At 35.2% G+C, this 22,893-nt stretch overlaps 1 protein-coding gene across 1 annotated transcript in view; it reads right to left on the bottom strand.

The window, feature by feature from the left end:
• Positions 1 to 22,893, bottom strand: part of LOC108736959 (transmembrane and TPR repeat-containing protein CG4341-like) — a 193,377-nt gene that overhangs the window by 64,986 nt on the left and 105,498 nt on the right. The window contains exons 3-5 of the mRNA XM_018469581.1: positions 18,531 to 18,775; positions 14,007 to 14,147; positions 3,881 to 3,965 (exon numbers count right to left, since the gene is read on the bottom strand). Coding sequence (XP_018325083.1) covers positions 3,881 to 3,965; positions 14,007 to 14,147; positions 18,531 to 18,775 — 471 coding nt within the window. The remainder of the gene's footprint in view (positions 1 to 3,880; positions 3,966 to 14,006; positions 14,148 to 18,530; positions 18,776 to 22,893) is intronic.

The raw sequence follows: 22,893 nt of genomic DNA, 5'->3' as shown, positions 1-22,893 counted from the left end.
TCGTATAAACATCGATCGTGTCTATAACACTAGGAAGAAGTTCCGACAATCTGATATCAGGCACATGATATCGAATCCAGGTAGTAAAGAGGACGCAGTTTCAACGTAATAACTACCTTCTATTTTCCATGCCTTTCTGAGAAAACGATATACTTAACAGGAAAATGCAGTTAATATATGCAAATTAAAAGATTGCATTACTTTTAAATGCATATTCGACATTGTTTCGCCAAACATTATTGACTTCTTCTGATGCACTACTTACTACTATTAGACAAGTGGTAAATATTGCGCCTGAAAAAACCAACGTTCGACGAAACAAATATTAAGTAGATACTAATACATTTATGAAAATTTCCAGTACTATTGGGATCTGACATATTCAGTCCGGACCTCTAGTAGCGAAAGTAAGAACTATTACAGGCTTGCACTTACAAAATATGGTTAATTCAGAAATTCGAAGAAGATTGTTAAAGGTGTATGTTTGGAGCGCGGCGCTGTACGGGTGCGAAACATGGACGGTAGAAAACAAATGGTTAGCGGCGAATGATGGGGATACCATGGACAGAAAGGGTTGGAAATGAACATGTATTAGAAAGAATAGACCAGAGGACTCTATGGATGTTAATCAAAAATAGGCGAAATACGTTGGTAGGACACTTTCTCAGGCATGAGTAATTATGGAACAAATATGTGCATATATAGTTAACAAAAGTGCTTTTTTGGAATCTAATACGGGACATATGATTTTGTGGTCCGATACCGATGAGACCCTAAGATGTCTAATTTGATCACTGAAGTCCATAATACAAATTATGGGTTCGCAGTGAATAAATTTTTACTGTTCTTTGTACAACCTTACTGTTATTCCAATAATAAAAATAACTATTTGAAAATACCTAACAAATACCCTAGGTCACTGTTTCGAAATTTATAAAGTTCATTTTTTATATTCACGTTTAGCTGGTAAAGCTTCCATTCACTATTAGTGTTCTTCTTCGTAATTAAATATGGATGAAGCGAAATATATTTAATAAATTCTAAATCACACAATTAAATAAATTTGAAGCTACTTCAGGTAAGTTATTTCAGAGTATATCAAATTAGCATTCTTTATATAGTTCCATTCATTTTTAAAAATAAATACGTTCTGCGGAAGCTTCTCGTAACATTGAAATTCGACAGTCCTTTTATCCGACTCAACTGAACATGTGCTGGTTTCGATTTTCCTCGAATATTTTGTGATTTATTACCCACTGAAACTAACTTTTCATGCGTCAAGGAGTTCTCCAAAATTATAGTTCATAAAATGCTGCACGTTCCATAACTATGGACAAACAATTATTTCGTTTAACGCTCCGTTAGATTCGCATAGATCCACGAGATCTACACAATACTATTTTCCCAGTATTTAAAAGTTCATTTAAAAATAAATTTTTACCGCAAAATTAATAAGACATTAGTTAGCTTAGATATTTTCTTTACTGCTGACTATTGACTAGTGGTTTACGAGTATATCTATAAACTGAACATAAATAGTCTTTAATCAACTATAAATATACAAATGACAAACCTATCCTATCACGCATATATGTTGCGTTGTAGATTCAGTTTGACGAATCGATACATTCATAAACGCCCTTGCCAAACATTTGATGTATGGGACACCTGTATTTTTTTCTAAATAATTTCCGTCGGCTGCCATACACTTTTTCATACCCTGTAACCAACCACCAAAAATTTTAAAAAGTTTATCCTTTAATTTAGGAGCCCAATTGAGATAATTGAACGAGATATGTAGGTGCGTTATCGTAATGTAGCCGCCAAGTACCAATGCTCGAGTTAGGCCGGACGTTTTTGAGAGACTCAATAACTTGAAGGAAACTAATCTCTGTGTACCATGTTAGGGTGACAACTTTCTGTTCTTCAAGACATTCTCGCCATTATACCCAATTTGCCTAAGAAGACTACGACCACTTTCTTTTTCGATGACCGACACTAGTTGACCGTGGTCGGCTGTTTCTTATCTACAAAGACTACAAAGATCCTTATCTTGTTTTCAAATTTATATTCCACGTCGTAGTAGTATCACATGTTACAGTACATTTCATGTGAGGAGATTTCCCGCCATCAAACATAGTCAGCATTTCTTACTACACCACATTCGAGTCTAAAAGATGCGGTACCCACAACGTTCAAACTTTTTTAACTTTAAGATGATCATGTAAAATAGCGTCAATTGATGGTACTCTAATCTCCATGATTCTTTTTATGTGTTTGTCAGTTATTTGAACAGTAGGCGCGGCGGAAAAGGAAATGTTAGAAGCGTTAGAAATGTGGTGTTGCAGGTTAATGATGAGGATAGCGTGGATAGAGAAGGTAAGAAATGAAGAAGTATTAGAAAGAGTAAGAGAACAGAGGACTCTATGAAAGTCAATATGAAATAGGCGAGATAGGTTACTACTACCTTCTCAGGCATGAAGGTCTAGTCAGAGGCATATTAGAGGCACAACCAGGAGTTAGGAGGAGTAGAGGTAGACCTAGATTAGATTACTGTTCGCAAATAGTTAAGGATATAGGTTGTTGTAGTTCTAGGGAAATGCGAAGATTAGCTCAGGATAGGAAATAGTTGAGGTGCGTATCCAGCCAGTCTAAAGACTGACGACCTTATGAGGCTGATGAGTTATATATCTATCAGCGGTTATGTTTTCTGAAGACCATCCGAATCAAGAATCGTCAGAATCTCCTCTTTGGAACTGTTTGTACACAGTTTGTACCATCGATACTCTGAATTATAGGACAGTGCTTTTTCATGAAATACAAATTTTAATTCACTGACAATTATCAGCACTCAAACTTTGCTTAAAATTATAGGGCAATGAAAATCGCGGTGCGTTAACTCTAATATCTAGATATACTAACTAAAAATTCATTAAAAGATATTGCCGGTTGATATACTTCCTTCTTTATACAGTCGAACCTGGATAAGTGAGAACTGGGTAAGCGAGAAAACTCTATTAATGAGAATATTTGCCATGCCCCGTCATTTTGCCCTTCTAAAGCCTCTATAAGTGAGAAACATAAAACCTGTATAAGCGACAGTCATTTTTTATACGTGAACCTCTTTAAGTGAAATTGCTACTTGCCTATACCTCTATAAGCGACAGTTAACTTTTGCCATGTTATGACTCATTCTTAAATTTCAAGACACTCTTATTTCATTCGAATGACCAAATGTGCGTCTGTTGTTATTTTCTATAATTCTAGGAACTTACGTTGTATTCGAATGACCGAGTAAGTATTTATTATTTTATTATGGCCAAATGTGCGTACCGACTTGTTTAACAATCTTATTACAGCCAGTTCATAAAAGCAGTTGCGAAGAAAGGTTTTGTACTTCCTCATAATGTCTAAACGAAAACTCAATGTGTTGTCGAACCGTATTTTGATGTACCTTTATAAGTGAAACAGATTCCTCCTGTAACTCTGTAAGCTAGAAACTGGGGTTAGTGATAAATCTCTATAAGAGAAAAACAGATCGCGGTCCCTTTAGCTCTCACTTATCCAGGTGCGTTACCGATAACAGTTTGATACTCATACTGTAAATATTTTTACGATATCTCAGAACTTTGCTAGTGCCCTACGTACTGTACAATAAAAACCAGCGGGTGGCTGTACACCATGAATAAGCTGCTATTAAACGGCGTTCTCTTATGAAGTTACAGTTTAGTCGGTGATTTATCCAATCTACCTAGAGTCTACTTATCAGAGCTTATAAGTGCGTTCAAAGTTACAATCCACGTTTAGCAGTTCGGATAAATTACTAGTCAAGAACTTAATGCTCGTGAAAATATTCAAACAAAATGACTTTGTTACTTACCGTAATAGTGATAGACGCTTGCATCATTTGGTGCCAATTTCTGCGCTCTCCTGAACCACTGCTCTGCTTCTACGGCACGACTCGACTGTAACAAACAGTAACATCGTCATTTAAATGTCCTCTTTCTATAAATTACGAACTAGAAGCAAGAAACCTAAAGAAGCAAGAAACCTAACCTATTTACAAATATAATCACCATCTCATTAAAGCAATTTCTCAGAAAAGCCGAGAGTTTCAAAGTAGCTATTAAGATTTAATTAAACCGCCTTTAGGACGTCGAAACTCTACAGTAGAAACGCCCACTCATTCGATTCTCTTTGACAGTCGCTTTACTGTGTAGAGAAAGTTAATTCTTAGCATTGAATAAAACTCCGAAACAATTACTGTCGTAATTTGGCCCTTTAATCAACACGAAGCCTTCAACAGATATTTGAGAAAGTATTTATATTGCAAAAACAATTTTGTTTTTGATTTTAAGAAGCGGAAAGCATCTACATTTAAGTCTCTGACGCAACCGTCTGAATTATTTGCTAATACTGTAGTGAACCCATAAAATGGAAATATAATATATTAGATAGAATCGCGATAATATTAAAAGAAAACTGGAAAAAAGTGTAAATTCCGTGTCTCGAAAAGTTTTCATAATAAATATGTTACCGGAAATGTATAAAATCTAGGAAATGTATACCTACAATTCCGGGGCTATTTAGGAAACGTATAAAATATTGTTTCAATGATTTTTTAATACACAGATATATACATGTTATATGAAATGTTAGAGTATTTTATTCACAGAAAGCATTTTCTTGTACAATATCGGAATTTCATACAATTCCTAGGAAATGTACACATTTGAATAGAAATTAATGACTAATAAGTTGATTGAAACAAACCAAAAGCAACACTTATACATATTCAACAAACGACGGCAGTAAAATAATAATAAAAATATTAACATTTGCCAAAATAATGACAAATTATTGTTTATTCCATAGGATTTTATTTTTTTAGTGTAATCGTTTTTTATGCTTCTATAGTAGCGAACGGTTAATTTAGAAATTCGAAAGAAGTTGTTAAAAGTGTATGTCTGGAGCGCGGCGCTGTACGTATGGAGAACATGGTGGGCGCGACGAAAAAGGAAACGTTAGAAGCGTTCGAAATGTGGTGTTACCGGCGAATGATGAAGATACCGTGGATAGAGAAGGTTAGAAATGAAGAGGTATTAGAAAGAGTAAGAGAACAGAGGACTCTATGGAAATCAATAAGAAATAGGCGAGATAGGTTACTAGGACACTGTTGAGTCGTAATATTCATTTTGTTTTTTATATACTTTTCAGCATTTGTATCTTCGTATTTCTAGCGGAATGTTTATTAAGTAATAAAATGAATAGCAGAACAGAGGACCTGTTGCGTCATCAATTAATATTTGTATATATACATATTCAATTTTGTTAGGGTTCGTAATTTTTGTAAATATTTAATTTTGTTCGTATTTTTAGATAGTCAACACTTATTTTCTTATAGTTCTATTCAATTTTAAAGTATTTATTTGTGTAAGTATAGATAAATATTAGTTTCTTAGAATAGGTAATGCAGTCATTTTAACGAAGAGATCGGACCGGGTCTCACAATATCATTCATTAATGGAAAACCGAAGTCCGTCGCTACGTCATCACTTCGGAATGTACAGATAATACATGAGGGGTGCGTAGCGACGGTGAAGGGGTAATTCTGCATGATAGGCGTTGCCTATTTTGTGCAACGAGAAAGCAAATTTTCAGTATTCAACATTCAAAATTCGAAATTCAACATTCAAGCTTCTACATTTAATCAATTCACATTCAACAACAATTCAATTATCAACCAACAATATTCAATATACAAGTAAATAGTTAATAAGTTATACATAATGTTCATATTGTACAAAATAAAAACCGAACAAACAAAAAAGTGATTTATTCGTCAACAACAAAATCCGAAAGAACATATGGGACAGTGAGCGAATACTGCAACCACCGAACAGGACCCTTTGAAAGTCAATTAAAAATAGTCGCCTTGACTAGCCAGAGCCATATTAGATGCAGCAACAGGAGTTAAAACGCGTAGAGGTAGATCTACTGTTTGCAAATAGTTACGAATGTGAGATGTTCTAGTTTTAGATAAATGTGAAGATTAGTAGACAAGAGTGGAGATGCGTGTCCAACCAGTCCAATTTGGACTGACGATCTTATGATGATGATGGTAATATTTGCATAATGACCGTTTGGTCTCCTTATACAAGCTAGTAATAATGAATTAAGCTATTATAAAAGTGAACAGGTAAATTAAATAACATCTCTCCAGCTAATAATACTAAGAAATGCACCAAATATACCGAAAATTCACAGCAATGGCCCAACAGCAATGTCGAGTATCGATTTTTACTGCCATTGAACATTAGTTTCTATTACTGAACGTATAGTTTGTTGACGGTATGCGCAGGCCTCATCATAGGGTGAGTGAAGAAGGATAACTGCCTCACCATCCTACCATATTTGCCTCTCGTGATTCTTCGATCGATCTTCGAATTCGACTCCTTGCATTATTATTGATCCCACTATTTAAATGATTGATAATTGACCCAGTAGTACCAACCTTGTACTAATGGCCTAAATAGAAATTTATGGATGCCATGTAACATCCCCCCACCGAGGAGAAAGTCACGTCCATACGATTTCCCTTTTTAAATTCTTATTTTTAAAATTTTCAGGGGTTACAAATTCTCACAGTTCCGTTCTTTGACGTCTAATACACGACGACAGTAGCACTCAAAACAACGTTATCTTCATTGTCGTTTATTGACTACTCGTCAGCAAAACTACTGAATTTAAAAGGGCCGTAGTAAAGAGAATTGTACCGAATTTTTAGGATCTGTCGAAATTAGGACGTATTTTGTTGTTTCGAGGTCCTTGTAGATGAATGGCTTCTTTTCCACATGTCTTGTTCCGGATACAGGCTATAGTAGTTGGAAATGCTGTCGAAGTTTGTACGAAGGTTGATGTTGGCTGTTATTGGTTTGCGAGCTTGGTGAAGAATTCTCTGGGTAGACGCGATGACTTTTTATATACTGTTGCTTTCAGATCTTCCTTCCTTCGCATCCCTAAAAGTCCAGTGAGAAGATTCTGGGTAAAGCTGTTGCTTTAAGACATGTTATTGAAGCTGTCAACTTGTGATGAAATCGTCCGACCATTCCATTTGCTGCAGGGTGGTATGCCGCGGTATGGATGTGGTTAGTGTTCGTTAGATGAGACAGTTCAATAAGAGTTGAAATTCGAATGGTCTTCCTTAGTGATGGGTGTGGTCTGTAGTAATCCGTGAACCTACACCAAATCGATAGATCCCTTTTTCGTAGAAAGCACGTCCTATGGTTTCAGCTTCTTGATCTTTGATGGGAATCAGTTCGGGCCAACGTGTGAACCGATCTACGCATGCGAGCCAGTAGCGGTATCCTTCAGAGTAGGATATCACGACTGGAAGTATGTGTACGTGTTCGAATCTGACTCAAGGCATGTTGAAGATTCCCAAAGGGGCAGAAACGTGCAGGGGAATTTTTGTTTTTGACATGGAATTCATGCGTGTGCCCATTTTGCGCAATCACTGTTTGCTGATAACCAGATGAAACGTTGTGAGATTAATTTGAAAGATGCACGAATAGCAGGGTACATTAAGGAATGTACGTGGTTGAAAAAGGCGAAGCGAAACGATGAGGTCAAGAATGGTCTAGTTGTTCCTGATGCTTTCAGAAGAGAACTTTGTTTATACCCGGTATATGGATACGTTTTAATAGTAGGAACTTAGAATTGAGATATGATTGAAATTCTCCATCGGACTCTTGTTGAGTTGCAAGGGCTTCGTAATAAATGGGAGTTGATACTTTTAAAATACGTAAAAAAGTGTCTCCTATGATGTTGTCTTTACCCGATATGTGTTGTATGTTTGTTGAAAATTGGCTGATGAAATTTAAATGACGTGACTGTGGCTAATTATTGCCCATTTAACCCTGGATTCTTTTAATTGCTCAAATAATCTCTAAAATGCCATTGTCATATTGTTGGCATCATTTGTTTTAAAACATGGGCGCCTAAACAACCAACTTCAAATTAAATACATCTGAAATCTGAAAATGCATTGACAACATAAACATATATACCTACCTAGATAGACCCATAAGGGGCCATCCATAAATTACATCACAAGTTTTATGATTTTTTAACCCCCCTCCCTGTCCTTGTCTTACGTTGTCACATGCGTTGTGTGTTGTGAAGCCCCCTTCTGCAGTGACGTCACAAATTTTTCAATTTTAAATGTAGAAATAATTAAATTGAAATAGCAATTCAAATTTTTGTTATTATTCCCATTGAAAATAATCTTCAATAAAAGTGTAAGAACTCAGATTATTTCAATATATAATATTTCAAACACCCTAAAATAAAAGTCAACCAAGGGCAGTATGTTCGAAAATATTTCAAGGACTCATTTGTTTAGACTAGAATAACACTTATCTTGAGCTCGCTCCGTCCCTAGATTGCCTATGTAGCTATGGGAATATCTTGTAAATACATACATATACTATATAGTTTCTACTGTCCCGTTCCCTGTGTCTTAAACTTAATCAGGGCAGTGTATTAAAGACAGTGAATGTGTGCAGTGTTGTGTTGTTGTTATAAAAGGGTGAGTTTTTTCACTGAGCGTTCTGCCTGTTATATTTGTCTACCTTTTGAATCACTTGATAAATGAATATCCTGTATGAATAATGTTATTGATAAATAATTACTCGATGTTGATAATTCGTATGTATGTGGTTTTGATGTAGTCACTTGCAGAAAATCACAATGCGAGTTCGCCCTTTGTGATAGTTTTCTCATTAAGGTAGCTGGAGAGGTCACACTGCGAGTTTGCCCTTTGTGACCATTGCACCCCTCAGTACCGACCATGCCAAGTAAATGGTCAAACCCTAGTATCTGAAGAGAGCACATTGCGAGTTCAGCCCTTTGTGCTCATTGCACATCTTAGTACTAGTGGTAATGTGAATAAGTAATACCGGCGCATTACGAGTTACAGCCATTTGCGTCTAAAGGTGATACTGGAGCGGACATAATGCGATTCTGCCCTTTACGTCCATTGCACGTCTCAGTATCATTCTTCAGTAACTGATGTATTCAGTAATACATTGACAATCATGCCAATAGAACACGAATTATCAACTCACACATATGTTTGTTGAGAGGGACACGAGCGCTCACACTTGTGTTTTCTTTATTTATAGGCTAGACCCAGCCATGGACATGGACCTGACCATCCTGACACCTGTTAGTTGACCACATTAATAATTTTGATGTATACTAAATCACTTATGTAAGAAAGATACAGTTTATTTACTTATTTACTTATTACAAGTGCAAGCATTTATCTACCAGCGTATTAACTCGTATATATTCTATCTTTTATCTTCTCTCACCCCTACAAAAGCACCATAAAATCAAATATTTTAGATAATTGACAAAGCAAAACACTCGCCGATGATCTCGTTTACATGAAAATTTCGCATTTTATTATTTTAGATTATGACATGTGACGCCGCAAAGCTTTTGACCCCTCCTACCCCTTGTCACGTCACATTTCGTTGTCCCTCTCTTCCCCTTAACGTGTGAGGTTAATTGCCTCTTGCGGTTAATTGGGGTAAGTCCCTCTTTGTTTAATTATACCCATCGCCACAGTCTCCTTTTGCAATTTTGTTTATATTTACAAGTACAGTTAAGTAAATGGGATCCAGACTTCTTGTTTTACGTTCCATATTTTTTGTTTTCCCATCTTCTGCATCTCACCGTTGGAACGCTTTTCCCTTTTTAGCTGATATTTGACCATTAGATGAGTTCAAAATATGTATAAAGCACTTAAAAACATTACCAAGTATCTCGCAAATTTTCCGTCTATTGCAAACCACTCACTTTAATTAAAAGTCACGTCGCGTTGTGGTAATAGCGTGTGTCGGTATCGAATAAAACAAATATTTACGTATCCTCATATATGAACGTATAGTACCTTAGAGATGTAGGCAAACGTGGTGTTTAAATATCGTTGAAAAACGCCCCCTACTTTCAACAAATCATAAGTTGGGTCTGTTCAGTTTAATGGTTTACTCAAAGAAATTGCTTTTTCCATGTTTATCCCTTCAGGAAAGAAGCGACGAAATTTCATCTTATTTGTAATCAGTGCCTCACGATGACGATCCACCATTCGGTTGACGAAATGGGTAATGTTTTACTCACTCCGTTGCCGATTTCATTGAAATTAAAAAGCATGGATGCACTCAAGTACAGCGTCTTTTAGCTACAATAATAATAGCCGATAGGTTGGGGGTCTAAAAATTTTAAAGAGACAAATTATAACATGCCACAATAATTGTAAACCCGAATCTGATATCACAACTGTCGGACTTTGGTCATATTCTAACCTTAAAATCTATGAAATATTTTGAGAACTGTAGACTAAATTTAACTATATATAGTTAATTAAAATAATATATNAAATAATAATTAAATAATAAAAAAATTTTTAGAATATTTCATAAATATCACAAAATTATCCGAAATTTGAATCCTCTTCTCGTACTAGCCGCTGAAAATCAATTTCTTGCTAGGTTTTCTTGTTTGTTGTAAATTATAAGGATGCAACAACTATTCTTTCCTTCTTTGACATTTCTCACACTGTCACATGAGAAGAGCTAACGTTGCGTGATATTTTGCGTGTACTGTTTTGGGGTTGTCTTATATGAAAATCAACGATTTCATCTTCTTAGTGTTGATATAGTTCGGGCGTCGACACTCTCGATGTAATCGATTAACTAAACTATACATCAAGGCAACAACGTTAAAAGAAGAAGTACCTACTTACTTACTGCAGTTGGCTCATCATCATCATAAGGTCGTCAGTCCTAAGACTGGTTGGACACGCACCTTCACTCTTTCCTATCCTGAGCTAATCTTCGCATTTCTCCAAAACTAGAACAATCCACATCCTCAACTAACCTAACCTTAACTAACAGTAATCCAATGTAGGTCTACCTCTACCCCTCCCAACTCCCGTTTCTGCTTCTAATATGTCTCGCCTATTTCTTATTGACTTCCATAGGGTCCTCTGTTCTCCGACTCTTTCTAATACCTCTTCATTTCTAAGCTTCTCTATCCACGGTATCCTCACCATTCGGCTGTAACACCACATTTCGAACTCTTCTAACTTTTTCTTATGGCGCGCCCACCGTTCATGTTTCGCAACCGTACAGTGTCGTGCTCCTAACATACACATTTAACAACCTTTTTTGAATTTCTAAGTTAACCGTTCGCGAGCATAGAAGTGACTTCTTTTTATTAAAGGCGACACGACCCTGAGCTATCCTCTGCTTTATATCCCTACTACTCCTTCCGTCTTGACTTATCTGACTTCCTAGATATCTAAAGTCGGCCACTTCTTCGTCTCCTTACTTTATAATCGCTCTTTCCCTACTTTTTCTCCCCTAGCATACCAGTATTTTTGTTTTACTTTTATTTATTTTCATACAGTACTGTTTTGTCAATACCACTTCCATTTTATTTAGAGCTATCTCTAACTCCTCTTTTCTAGATGCTAATACTGTTATAACATCTTCTTGCAAGGTTTGTATTTGTTGTAAATGATAACGATGCAGCAACTGTACTGATAAATACTAAACAATAATAATAAGCAAAACATACAAAACAATTACAACACTGGTGCTGACCAGTTCATTGAATACGGCGTTGCATATCTCTCCTGAGCGGGAATTAAATTTGCCTGTATTTTCAACTTAATTTTCTTATTTTAAATACCCTACCACCTCCTAGGAGGTTATTATTTATTTCGGAAAAATCTGTATAATCAAAATCAAATAGAGCTTCTATACCTCGTAGAAGGGAAAAGAAATTGAAACTCCATCGTTTATGTTTCAATAACGTTTGACGCGAAATACTTTGTTGATTAAGCGAATTAGAATATGTATATAAATCAGTATTAGGGCTTAACTCTTCCACAAGCATTTGATCACGCATTGCAACAAGTATTCAAGTTGAAACGTAATTGCCTGCATATCTAGAAAAAAGGCCGCAGCCATTCACGCGGAGTATTTCCTAACTACGGATTTCACGATGGTTTTTAGTTTTAAATTAAAATATGCATAAAAAGCAGTTAAGTAAGTAAAAAATAAAAGATAACTTATGTATCAACTCACGCTTTACAACATCACAAAAGTTAAGTGCCTACTGTTACGTAAGCAGTGCACAAATATTAAAATTGAATTTTCCGTCGAAATACTTTATTTAATTTTCTTTTTACCATTTTTAGTATCGAACATAACAAACGAAATAGAAAATTTAAAAAAAAAAAAAACCGCCGATTTATTTATTTCATTAATTAAATTGTCTATAACTCTTTTGTTGGGCAATTTAGGTATATATAAGTGTTCAGAGGAAAGCTAACCCTTGAAAAAAGTCGTATTTTCTTCTATTATTCGTTTTTGCACGATAAAAATTAACCGAGATATCAATGTTCACCGATGTCTAGTGTTTATCATATTTTATTTATTTACCCTCTTTTACCGAAAACGTGTTTTTTTCAATTTTTTATAAAACATAGCATACTCACTGTTACACTTACAAAAATGTAGAAACCGAAAAGTGTGCTCTGTATTTATATAGGGTGTCCCAGTTATAATAATTAATATTTATACCACAGACTCCTACGGGCATTTGGAGCATAAAACTTTTGATTTTTGAAACAAAATAAAAAATTATAACAGTTTTGATGCCGGCCCTGCACAATTAATTACGATTGCCAGCTGATCATAGAAAAACTCACCTTCAGTAGATCGGAATCAGCTGCTTTTTGAGTAATGTTATTGTTTATGTTTGGTGTTAAGTTACGGATCAGGCGAAGAAAATGCACTCGCGTTAAGGCTCATTAGATGACTGACCATGTTAGAAAAACTACGTATCTATCACAATCGAAAATCCCATGATCGTAAATTAGTAGTGTTATTAATAGTGCATTCTAGTAGGGTTCTTATTCAACCGTCAGTTGGTGGTGAGTTATATTACCAATGCCTATCGTATAATTCAAAATATTCCCGGTATCTTGGCCCAAAATTCGCAGCAACCGGGTCCGCCGCTGTCAGTGTTGCATTGAAGCGAATGGCGGACAATTTCAACATTTTTTATAAAAGGTACGCCTTTCTTTTTCACTTTTACCTTTTTTTTTACAAAGTGGAAGTGCATTCGGCTTCTTCCCAATAGGTACTTGTTACATCCACACTAGATCAGCTGAGCGACGTTAGTCGCCTAGATCCAGGCCCGTAATAAAACAAATTGTACGTTCAAATTTACAAAAACGATTTGCGAGCTCAATTGTCACTGGATTGAAAAATTGTATAACACTTTTTTGTTGTATTGTGTGTCAGGAAGCCATGTTTTTTTTTTAATTATTATAAATGGGACACCCTGTCTAGTTATAGTTTATACAGACTATGTCGATGTCGTAAACACAATATTTCAGTAATTTTGCGGTTTACACATATAGTTTACAAATGATAAGCGTTATATTACACAAATTAGAGTAGGAAACCAGAGCCAATCAGCATTGTTAAGTTTAATTTAATCTAATGTAAAATCGACGCCAACGTTTCGTCTCTTCCTGTGAGACTTTCAAGGTTTCTAGACGCTAGAAAGGCGTGGGCGATGTTGTGCAACAGTGAAAAGCTCAAACCCCAACGTCAAAACACGACACAAACGTACTTTACTGAAGTGAATTCCAGTCTCCGATGAGAATGTAACTTTGCTACCGAAAAGTACTCAGGACGTTTAGTGTAGTGTAAAACATAACTCGATAAAGTTTCACAATGAGAGGCGAAACATTGGTGTCGGTTTTACACTGAATTAAATAAAGTCTTACAGCTCCGGAATTCTCTACGAAAAAATGAAAAGTGTATAAATTAGAACTGACCTTGAAATTTTTGATAATAGTTCAATTTTACTTTTAATACTGCAAGGCTTTAACAAATAGACAAAGTTATTCTACTTACATTTTTCGCTAGAAGTTTTCCATAGGTGATATGAGCTGGAATGTGGTCAGGTTTGGCCGAAAGGGCTGCTCGATACCATCTTTCGGCCTCTTCATCTTGTTGAAGGCGTGCCAAAGTCTCCCCCAAAAGATTAAAAACACTCTGGAACGAAATAAAATAAATTAGATGGCTTTCTGCCAGAAACTTAATCGAATTACCTAAAAACGCGACCTCCGCAAATCATAGACTAATTTAACTACGAGGCAACGAGATATATTAGCAACCGTCGTAATTACTAAGCACTAAAAATTAAGAAACTTAATAGCTTAAGCACTCTGCTCCAAGTGGGTGTTACTTGCTTAAGAATTTTTACAGATTATTATTATCTACACTGCTCTAGTTAAATACCTAAAAGATACGAAAAACATTTTAGAAACACAAGTCTGTTTCAGTAATTACTGTAAAATACTTAGGAAATCGAAATTCCATACAAATTGAGCTTTTAAATGTAATCCTTTCACATAATTACTCGAAAAATAGAAGATTTTCAGATAAATAACGGAAATAATGCACTGAAGTCTACAAAATATTAACAGATGAAAAATTCTCTGAAAAAATTCGAACCAGGCTTCGTATGCAATAAAATCGAGTGTTCCAGCATATCATCACCATCAGGCCGTCAATCCTAAGACTGGTTGGACACGCACCTCCACTTTTTCCTATCCTGAGATAATAGTCTCATTTCCCCAAAACTAGAAAAACCCACATCCTTAACTATTTGCGAACAGTAATCTAATCTAAGTCTACCTCTACTCCTCTTAACTCCTATTTCCGCCTCTAAAATGTCTCTGACTAGACCTTCATGACTAAGAAGGTGTCCTAACAACCTATCTGGCCTTCTCTTATTAACTTCCATAGAGTCCTCTGTTCTCCTATTCATTCTAATACCTCCTTATTTCTAACATTCTCTATCCTCGGTATCCTCATCATTCGCCGGTACTTTTATTTACTTTCATATACAGTTTTGTGAATACCGCTTCTATTTTATTTATAGCTATCTCTAACTCCTCCTTGCTAGATGCTAATGCTGCTATATCATCTGCAAATCGAAGCATACTAATCTTTTGCCCCTGTACATCTATTCCTACAGTTGTACTATCTTTAATGATGTTGAACGCGTCTTTGATGTATAGAATAAAAAGTAGCGGTAACAGTGTGCATCCCTGTCTGACTTCCTTCCTAATATTTACTTCTCTACGTTGCAGATCCAGCTCTATAACTGCCTGTTACTCTTTATACAAACTAAGTATCACTCTTTTATCTCTGTAGCTCATCCCCAACGTATTGTCCCATTTAACATTTTCATTTTTTTTTAAATGGCTTCCCGCGTTCGTCTAATTCTTCTAAACTGAATCGATCACCCCCTAATAGTTCGTCCGCCCTTTTTTTCATCCTTCTTTGTACAATTCTAGTTAGTTCCAACATAGATGGGTATTTTTTGGGACAGGGCGCTTGTATTCATGGTGAAATTGTCTTGTTTTGAAGGTACTCAGAAATAAATTAAATTCGTTGTTAAATTATAACATTTCTCATTTAGATATTTCCTTCTTGTTTTTTTATGTTGCCCATGGGCACAGGACTCCAATCGGAAATTTGAAATCTTCATCCATGCCGGTTGCTTCTCCAGTTGTTCAAATTTAAATTTAGGATTTAGTAAAGACTGTAATTGTTTCGGTACCTTCGCATAATTCTTCTAACTGTTCTGCTTAAGAAAGCAAGAGGAAATTATCCTGGTATATTTACCCGGTATGGATGCTTCCTGGGTCCACGTTAAATCCTAAGAATTATACAATCTGCTCTATTCACATTCCAAGCATCTTAATACACACAAGAATGCATCAAAGTATTTATTGTATAGAATTTTCTGCGATGTGGATGTTATAAAGAATTTCTAACCTATAACTTTTTAAACACAATTTTCTTAAGAAATTTGTTTACCAATGTAATACTTTCGCCTATTATTTTAGTATAGATATATGATTTATTAGATATATCCCCAGTGCAGGTAACGTGTGGTATTAGAATTTCAGAATAAGAAAATACCTATATCTCATTGGGAAATAATTTTATATCATACTAAACAGTGAAAGTAATAACTTTTGTATGTACTGTACGTCATTTATGGAATTTTTGACATTATTACTTAACCGCCTTTCAATCTGTATCATTAGTTTAAGTGCAAAATATTTAGCCTGATGGCAGTCTGCAGAAGCCACTCCATTAGCTGAATTGGTTTTTAGGGAGACACCGTTTTATTAATTATCCGTTGAAACAACGCTCCTAAAACGCAGAGCACAAAGATAAACTGAAATTAATAGAATATACTCCACGGTAGACGGAATCATTAAAGTATATGTAAGTTGCGAGACGTGTGAAGATGGAAAGCGTCTCTATTTGGCTATTATCATCAGACGCCACATTTGTCAAGAGGCAGCTGGTTGTTCTACAGTCTACAGATTGGTAAATTCCTTTCTCGGCGAGATGCCAGCTCTTGTATTGAAGAATAAATTCGCTCCTGCTATAAATTAAAATGCATAGGAGGAATTAGTGTTCGTGTCTGGATTATTACGCAAGTGACAGATACGTCTAAAAAGATTAGTCATGTTGGAAATCTCAAATGAAAGATTCGTTATCTATTGGCTGATGAAGATAACATCTACTAAAATTGAAATTGTTTCTCTCTATTCAAACGACTGTATTAATAATTAGTAGATTAAAAATATTAAAATATAACTCATTCTCATAGCCGCCTCGTTCCTACCCACGCTTCCCACTTCAGCGAATAGTAATTCTGCTTATGGCTATTTTCCTCTCCAAAGTCTGGCACTGGGAAGACACGGGTTCAATTTTAGATGCATCTACCTTGGTCCAAGGTTTTCCGTGGTTTTCTTGGATCATTTGAGCGAATAATTTATATTCCATAGGCATTATTTCGCTTGTACTCTGCCTTTATTTCACCCGTCATCCCCCAACCATTATTAAATCCATTCTCATAATTCCTTAAAGATGCTATAAAAACCCTCCTGCTCTACACCTGAGTGTAGGTCGGAGAGACAGTCCGTCCATCAGTGAATCCACTACAAAAATCAGTACAGTAACAGAAGGAGTGCGATTAATATTAGTTTTGCAGTAAACTATTCATTGTTAGATACACCCTCGTATCACCTGGCTATGGACTCTTCGGTCACAATCTCATAGTAGGTTGACGATCTATTAACTATAGAAATATTTATAATTGAACTTTGAATTTTTAAAACTTCTATATAATGTGTATAAGTATTTATATTACCTTGTACTTGTTTTGTGACGTTTCCCTTATCTACACAAAAATTCAAAAGACCAAAGTCCAATTACGTCACAAAATATTCAAAAGGTCAAAGTTCAACAACGTTGGGCAAACATTGGCGTGCTGCTCCACTAATTAAGATTACAAAAATTAACCGTATTCTAAAAAGGGGTGGTGGTAGTGACTGAAGAATGGCCTTGAAAGACTTCCAGGAAGAAGGTCAATAGAAGAAGGTTGTGGTCTACTTCTTCAGCATTGATCTTTAAACGTGCGAAATTCAAATTCCAATAGCCTCCGCCCACTATGAGGACAATCCAGAGGCTCTTAAGAAGTCCTCGTCAGCTGAAGAATGACCTCTAAGGTGTCTTGAAGATCAAACAAAATAAATTTTTGCAACCGGGGGCACGACGTTTCGGTCTTCCGCACGAAGAATGACCTCTAAGGTGTCATTAGACATTATGGGAAGCGACTGAGAATGGAGAGGCCTTCGAACTGTCACAGTATCCCTACAGCTATACTACTATCACTAATGCTTATATCTCTCCAAACCTAATCTAACCAAACAATAACGTCATCAATGCATATGCATCAGGCGATCGCACAGAACCGCGTAAACACAGATAACTCTGATTCTTAGTTTACTAACTTGTTTTATTCATTTTCTTCATAGAAAGCTTTAGTTTTATAAATTTCCTAGTATCTACAATATCGGAATTTCATACATTTCCGGTAACATATATATTTTCAAAACATTTTGCTAAGAAATATTTTATAAGAATGGAGGTTTTCCTTTTTATTATACCTATTTAAAACACTACAGCAAAACAATTAGAATTATTTGATTATGCACTAGCTGTTTTTTATTGTTAATCTAGAACCGCATCATGAATCCGGTAACATATGAAGTTGGAATGCGCCTTTTTTATTAATTTAGTAGCATCTCTTATTTGGTTTGACAAATATTTTCATTGCTCATAGTATGAGTATTGCCATGTATTCCATGGCAACAACAACACTAACTTCATGAGATGCTATTAAACCAATCACAACGCTCTATTTCAGTTGTGGTACCAAGATGTGTCAGATTTAAAACATGTGAACCGTGACGCTTAGAACTACAAACTAGAAATGAATTTGGTGCCTTAAATAAAAAAAGTAATTGGTTTTCAGGGAAATCCATTAAGCGATAAAATATGTACCTGAGGAGGATAGTGCTTCGGCAGGGAATGTGCCGCTTCTCGATAAGCGGCTAATGCTCTATGGAGCCGACCCTGATCGGAATAAAGAGCCCCTAATTGAAGAAGGGCTGATACACGAGCCGATTCGTGTTCTCGCCTGTCTTTTAAACCGTGGCCGTCAAGTCGGGACCCTTGACGTAACACCGATACAGCCTCTTGACATCTACCGGCGGCAATAAGTGCTGAACCCAAATTGACGTATGCCACTGTAACAAAAAGACATTACATTAAAATTTAGAATATCATGTATCGTAACTAACTTGAGAAAGTAGTTTTCTTTAAATGTATAAACATACTAAGTAATGTAGAAGCCTGACGCTTGAAGCTGGTGGAAATTTTAAAATGGCGTGGATGCGCATTGGCAAAAGTAGGCAATGTTAGGTATAATAATTACAGCCCTCTTTCTTCAGTATCCCTATCAGGGGCGTTGATTAAATATTTAAAAGAAGGGATCAGCTTACGAAATTAAATTAAAAAAATTAACTTATTCTGTTGGTTTTCTTGTTGTAGATATTTAATCGTCCGACATGTACCATACATTGAATTAAGAGTCTGGGTATTCCACGTTAATTAAAAAGTAGTGCGGAACAGTTAAAATTTTGGGCGAGCGAATGTTTCTTGTGTATGTATTACATACAATTGATTAAATAAAGACTATGCATAATAGTTGCGCATTATGTACATTATGACCAAATTGTACAGATAAACTAATTTACTACTTTATCTAAATTTTATTTAAAATGGCTAGTTGCAGTTGGTTAAAGTAATATAATAAATGAAATCCTACAAATGGCACGGTAAACGCCATCTGTAGTACAATGCTACATTTAGTGGAATTCGTTATGCTCAACAAGGTCGAATTTCTTTATTTAATATAATAAAATATACTCCAAAGTCAAATGAAGTCAAAAAGAGAGGGCATTACCAAGCAAAAACATGAAAAATATTTTGATAATTGTAATTTCTTTTAATCTATACAACAAATTTTCGGTTGCCTTAAGTTTTGTTTTATTTTTATTGTCTTCGCAGTAAGTAATATTTTCATTCTCAAGTTCATTGGAGATTAGACTATACATATTTGTGACTTCTCCTTAACTGTACATATGTCTGATCAGTATTTGAAAGGTAGCATTTGGATGCAGTGTAGAGTGAATCTCGTGATAGCGACACAATGTAGGGGATGCAAAAAGTATGCACAAAAAGTATCTCAGTTAACTAGCAAGCGTTAAGTGACGAGACACTCATACCTACTCGTGACCATCGCAGCAGCTGGTACACAAACAGGTCAGTTGCACGTGTGACTATCAGTAGTAATAGCATGCACTCCGTTGTTGCTATTCGATTAGCAAAGTTAGTGCTATTACCACAAATATAAAAATAAATTGACTGTGACAATATCAAACAATGCATTCGCACGCAGAGTGGTACAGTTTTTCTTTCATGTACTTTCTTCACCATTAATTTTTCCGTAGTACTGATCAGCCATAATGTAATATAAACTAAAACTTACTGTGTTTAATTACTTCATTCAATTAGCACTAGATGTTTTGTGAAATAGCTAGGATTATTTCATTATTCGATATTATGTAGAAAATATACAGGGTATCTCACGGTGACGGCCCATTATATCTCGGAAACTACTTTGATTTAAATTTTGAAAATTTGACCTATACCGTTATTGGGTATACTCTCCCCAAGTAAAATAATGACATCTATGTAACACTTCTGATTATACCGGAAGATGACATCAAAAAGGAGCATCCTCTATATTATGACGATAATGAGTTCTACTTACAATTTTCAGGCGTAGCTTATATCGTATATGACTAAATTGATGACTCCCATGCAATCTTTCAGAAACATGATAATTCGGTAATATAAAAATTTTATGTATGCAAAAGGATAAATACTCTTTGACCGGAATTTCAAACATTAAACGTTATCTGAAAAGTTACTTCCTGCAGAATTTGCAATTCTGTAACATTCCTTTTAATTTCAAGACAAACGAGCAAACTTTGGAACATGATAAACAAGAGAATAAAAATACCTGTAACAGTTCAGTTCCCCATTCATAACTAATAACGGAAGGAAATGTTTATGTAGAATGCAGTTCAATTGAACGAAAGAGAATTAGTAGTCTTTAGAACATGCATTTGTCGAACTCACTTAAAAGTTGTAAAGTTAAAAGAAATGGCAGACTTTTCGTGAAACGGCTTTATTCTGTTCCTGCCTCATTCACTTCATTTCCCGAAAGACTTTTTGAACCGGAAAGAAATTAACGGTGTGAATCGGAGAAAATGGGTGGAAGAGCTGTTAAACAACAACTAACAAAAATTCTATTGATTAAACTGGAACAACTTGAAACACTTCGTCAAGGAGTGATTAAAACTAGTAGGTTTTAAAGAAGCTTTATCACAACAATCGCATTTTCGTAGAAGCTTTGAAAACAACACCCTTGTGTTCTTATTGCACTTAAGAAACCGTTGTTTTAAGTTGTTTGCTTTACATACTACCAAAGTAAAAAAGGTTCGATAGTCTCATGGAGGGAGATGGGGGAATAGGAGGACTCCTGTAGATTGGCATTGAGTAATGTTTCTTCTGTCAACATTAAGAAAAAAAATTATGTCCTAATAAAAAGCTGCGCTTCCTGTACTAATTTTAAGGACGGTCAAATTCAACAACGCATTATGCGAATCATGTACGCTTTTGTACAATTAAATAAAAGCACACTTCACCACAGAATAAGATGGGAAAGAAAATGTGGAATAGTGGTAGGAAAAACATTTAAAGCGGCACTAAGAGGTTTAAAAATTAATCAGGAGCAGTTGAATAAATTAGAAAGAAACGGCTGGAATGTAGTAGAGTCGAAATACGTGATAGGATCAAGGAATATGTTATAGGATGATTGGCAGGGTGATTTAATACCAAAATATTTAGGAGAAAAAGAAATGAATATTTTAGCTAGATTCAGATTAGGAAATGAACGTAAAGGATGCAAGTATTGGCTGAAAAATGAAGATAGAAAATGTAGACTGTGTGGAATAAACGATGAGTAACTAATGCATGTGTTAGGTGGGTGTGACGAAAAAAAAATCAGTAGAAGAATATGTTGAATTGGTAAAAGTCGATGGAATGGGCTGATCCTATTTTTGAAAAATAGGAAGGGGAACATATGAGGAAATGGAGAATGGACATGTGGATGTTATTGAAAAAAAATCTATTTTTGTATAGTTTTCTTAGATGTATGTTTTATTGTACAAAGCTTATATATGTGTAGAAACAGTTGAAGAAATGTGTTTTTTTTTTGTTATCTGTTATTGTATGTATTTTCTTTGCTGTTTAACTTTTAAGTTTAAAGAATGCTTATATATATTAGTTCGTAGTGCCGATGCTTACGGAACAAATTTTGTTTTCGTTTAGTTTACGTATAGGTAGGAAGCAGAAATATAGATCTGAGCAGGCAATAACAATCCTTTACAATTTCGTTCATAACGATTTGCTCGAAGGGATATGTATCATCGGAATGCTCGCTGAATCTGTGGTTCTGTTTCAGTCTTTTATCTGTCACAGCAAATTTAACGCAATCGAAATCTATTTCCAACCCATTTCGTTCTAAAATTCTAAAGAACTCGTTTGGTTTGAGAGGAAGTAATTTTCTTTGTTCGCCATTCTGAAACCAACTTTGTTGTCGAGATAATTTTACTTTCGATTATCTATCACTTGCCCAGATTTCGTTAAGATTTCCTCCTTTTCTTAGTTATATTAACTTAGAATAAATGATTAGCCTAAAATGCATCTTGAAATACAGAAAGTGATAGAAACTGACCAAAAAAAAATTTTTTCTAACGTGCACACAAAGTAGAAACGCATTGATAACAATCGAAGAGAGATTTCAACGTTACCCCGAGTATGAACTAATTTTATGTCTGGATAATAGTTTTTTTACGTTTCTAATCTGAGGGATAGTCTAGTCAACTAGGAATAAAGGTTAGTGTATAGGTGTAAGTATTCCTCAGAAAATATTTTTAAGTACTTCAACGAGATGGTGCTCACAAATTTACAAAAATGTAGACCTCTGTATACATAATTCAATATTTACCTTTTCTTTCTCTCTCTAATTTAATTATTGAAAACAGAGCTATAGTAAGGGCTGTAAAAATTAAGGTATAAATAAAACAATAAATATTACAATTAAATAAAAAGAACGTTAAAATTTAAATCACGCAGTGGACAGGAGAACAATGACAATGACACTGCCTATCCACAACGTGATGGTTTAAATTTTAACGTTGTTTATCTAACTATAATATTTATTATTTTATTC

This window comes from Agrilus planipennis, unplaced genomic scaffold (genome assembly GCF_000699045.2).
Source record: "Agrilus planipennis isolate EAB-ADULT unplaced genomic scaffold, Apla_2.0 scaffold111, whole genome shotgun sequence".
NCBI lineage: Eukaryota > Metazoa > Arthropoda > Insecta > Coleoptera > Buprestidae > Agrilus > Agrilus planipennis.
This window is presented reverse-complemented; position numbering and strand designations above follow the sequence as displayed.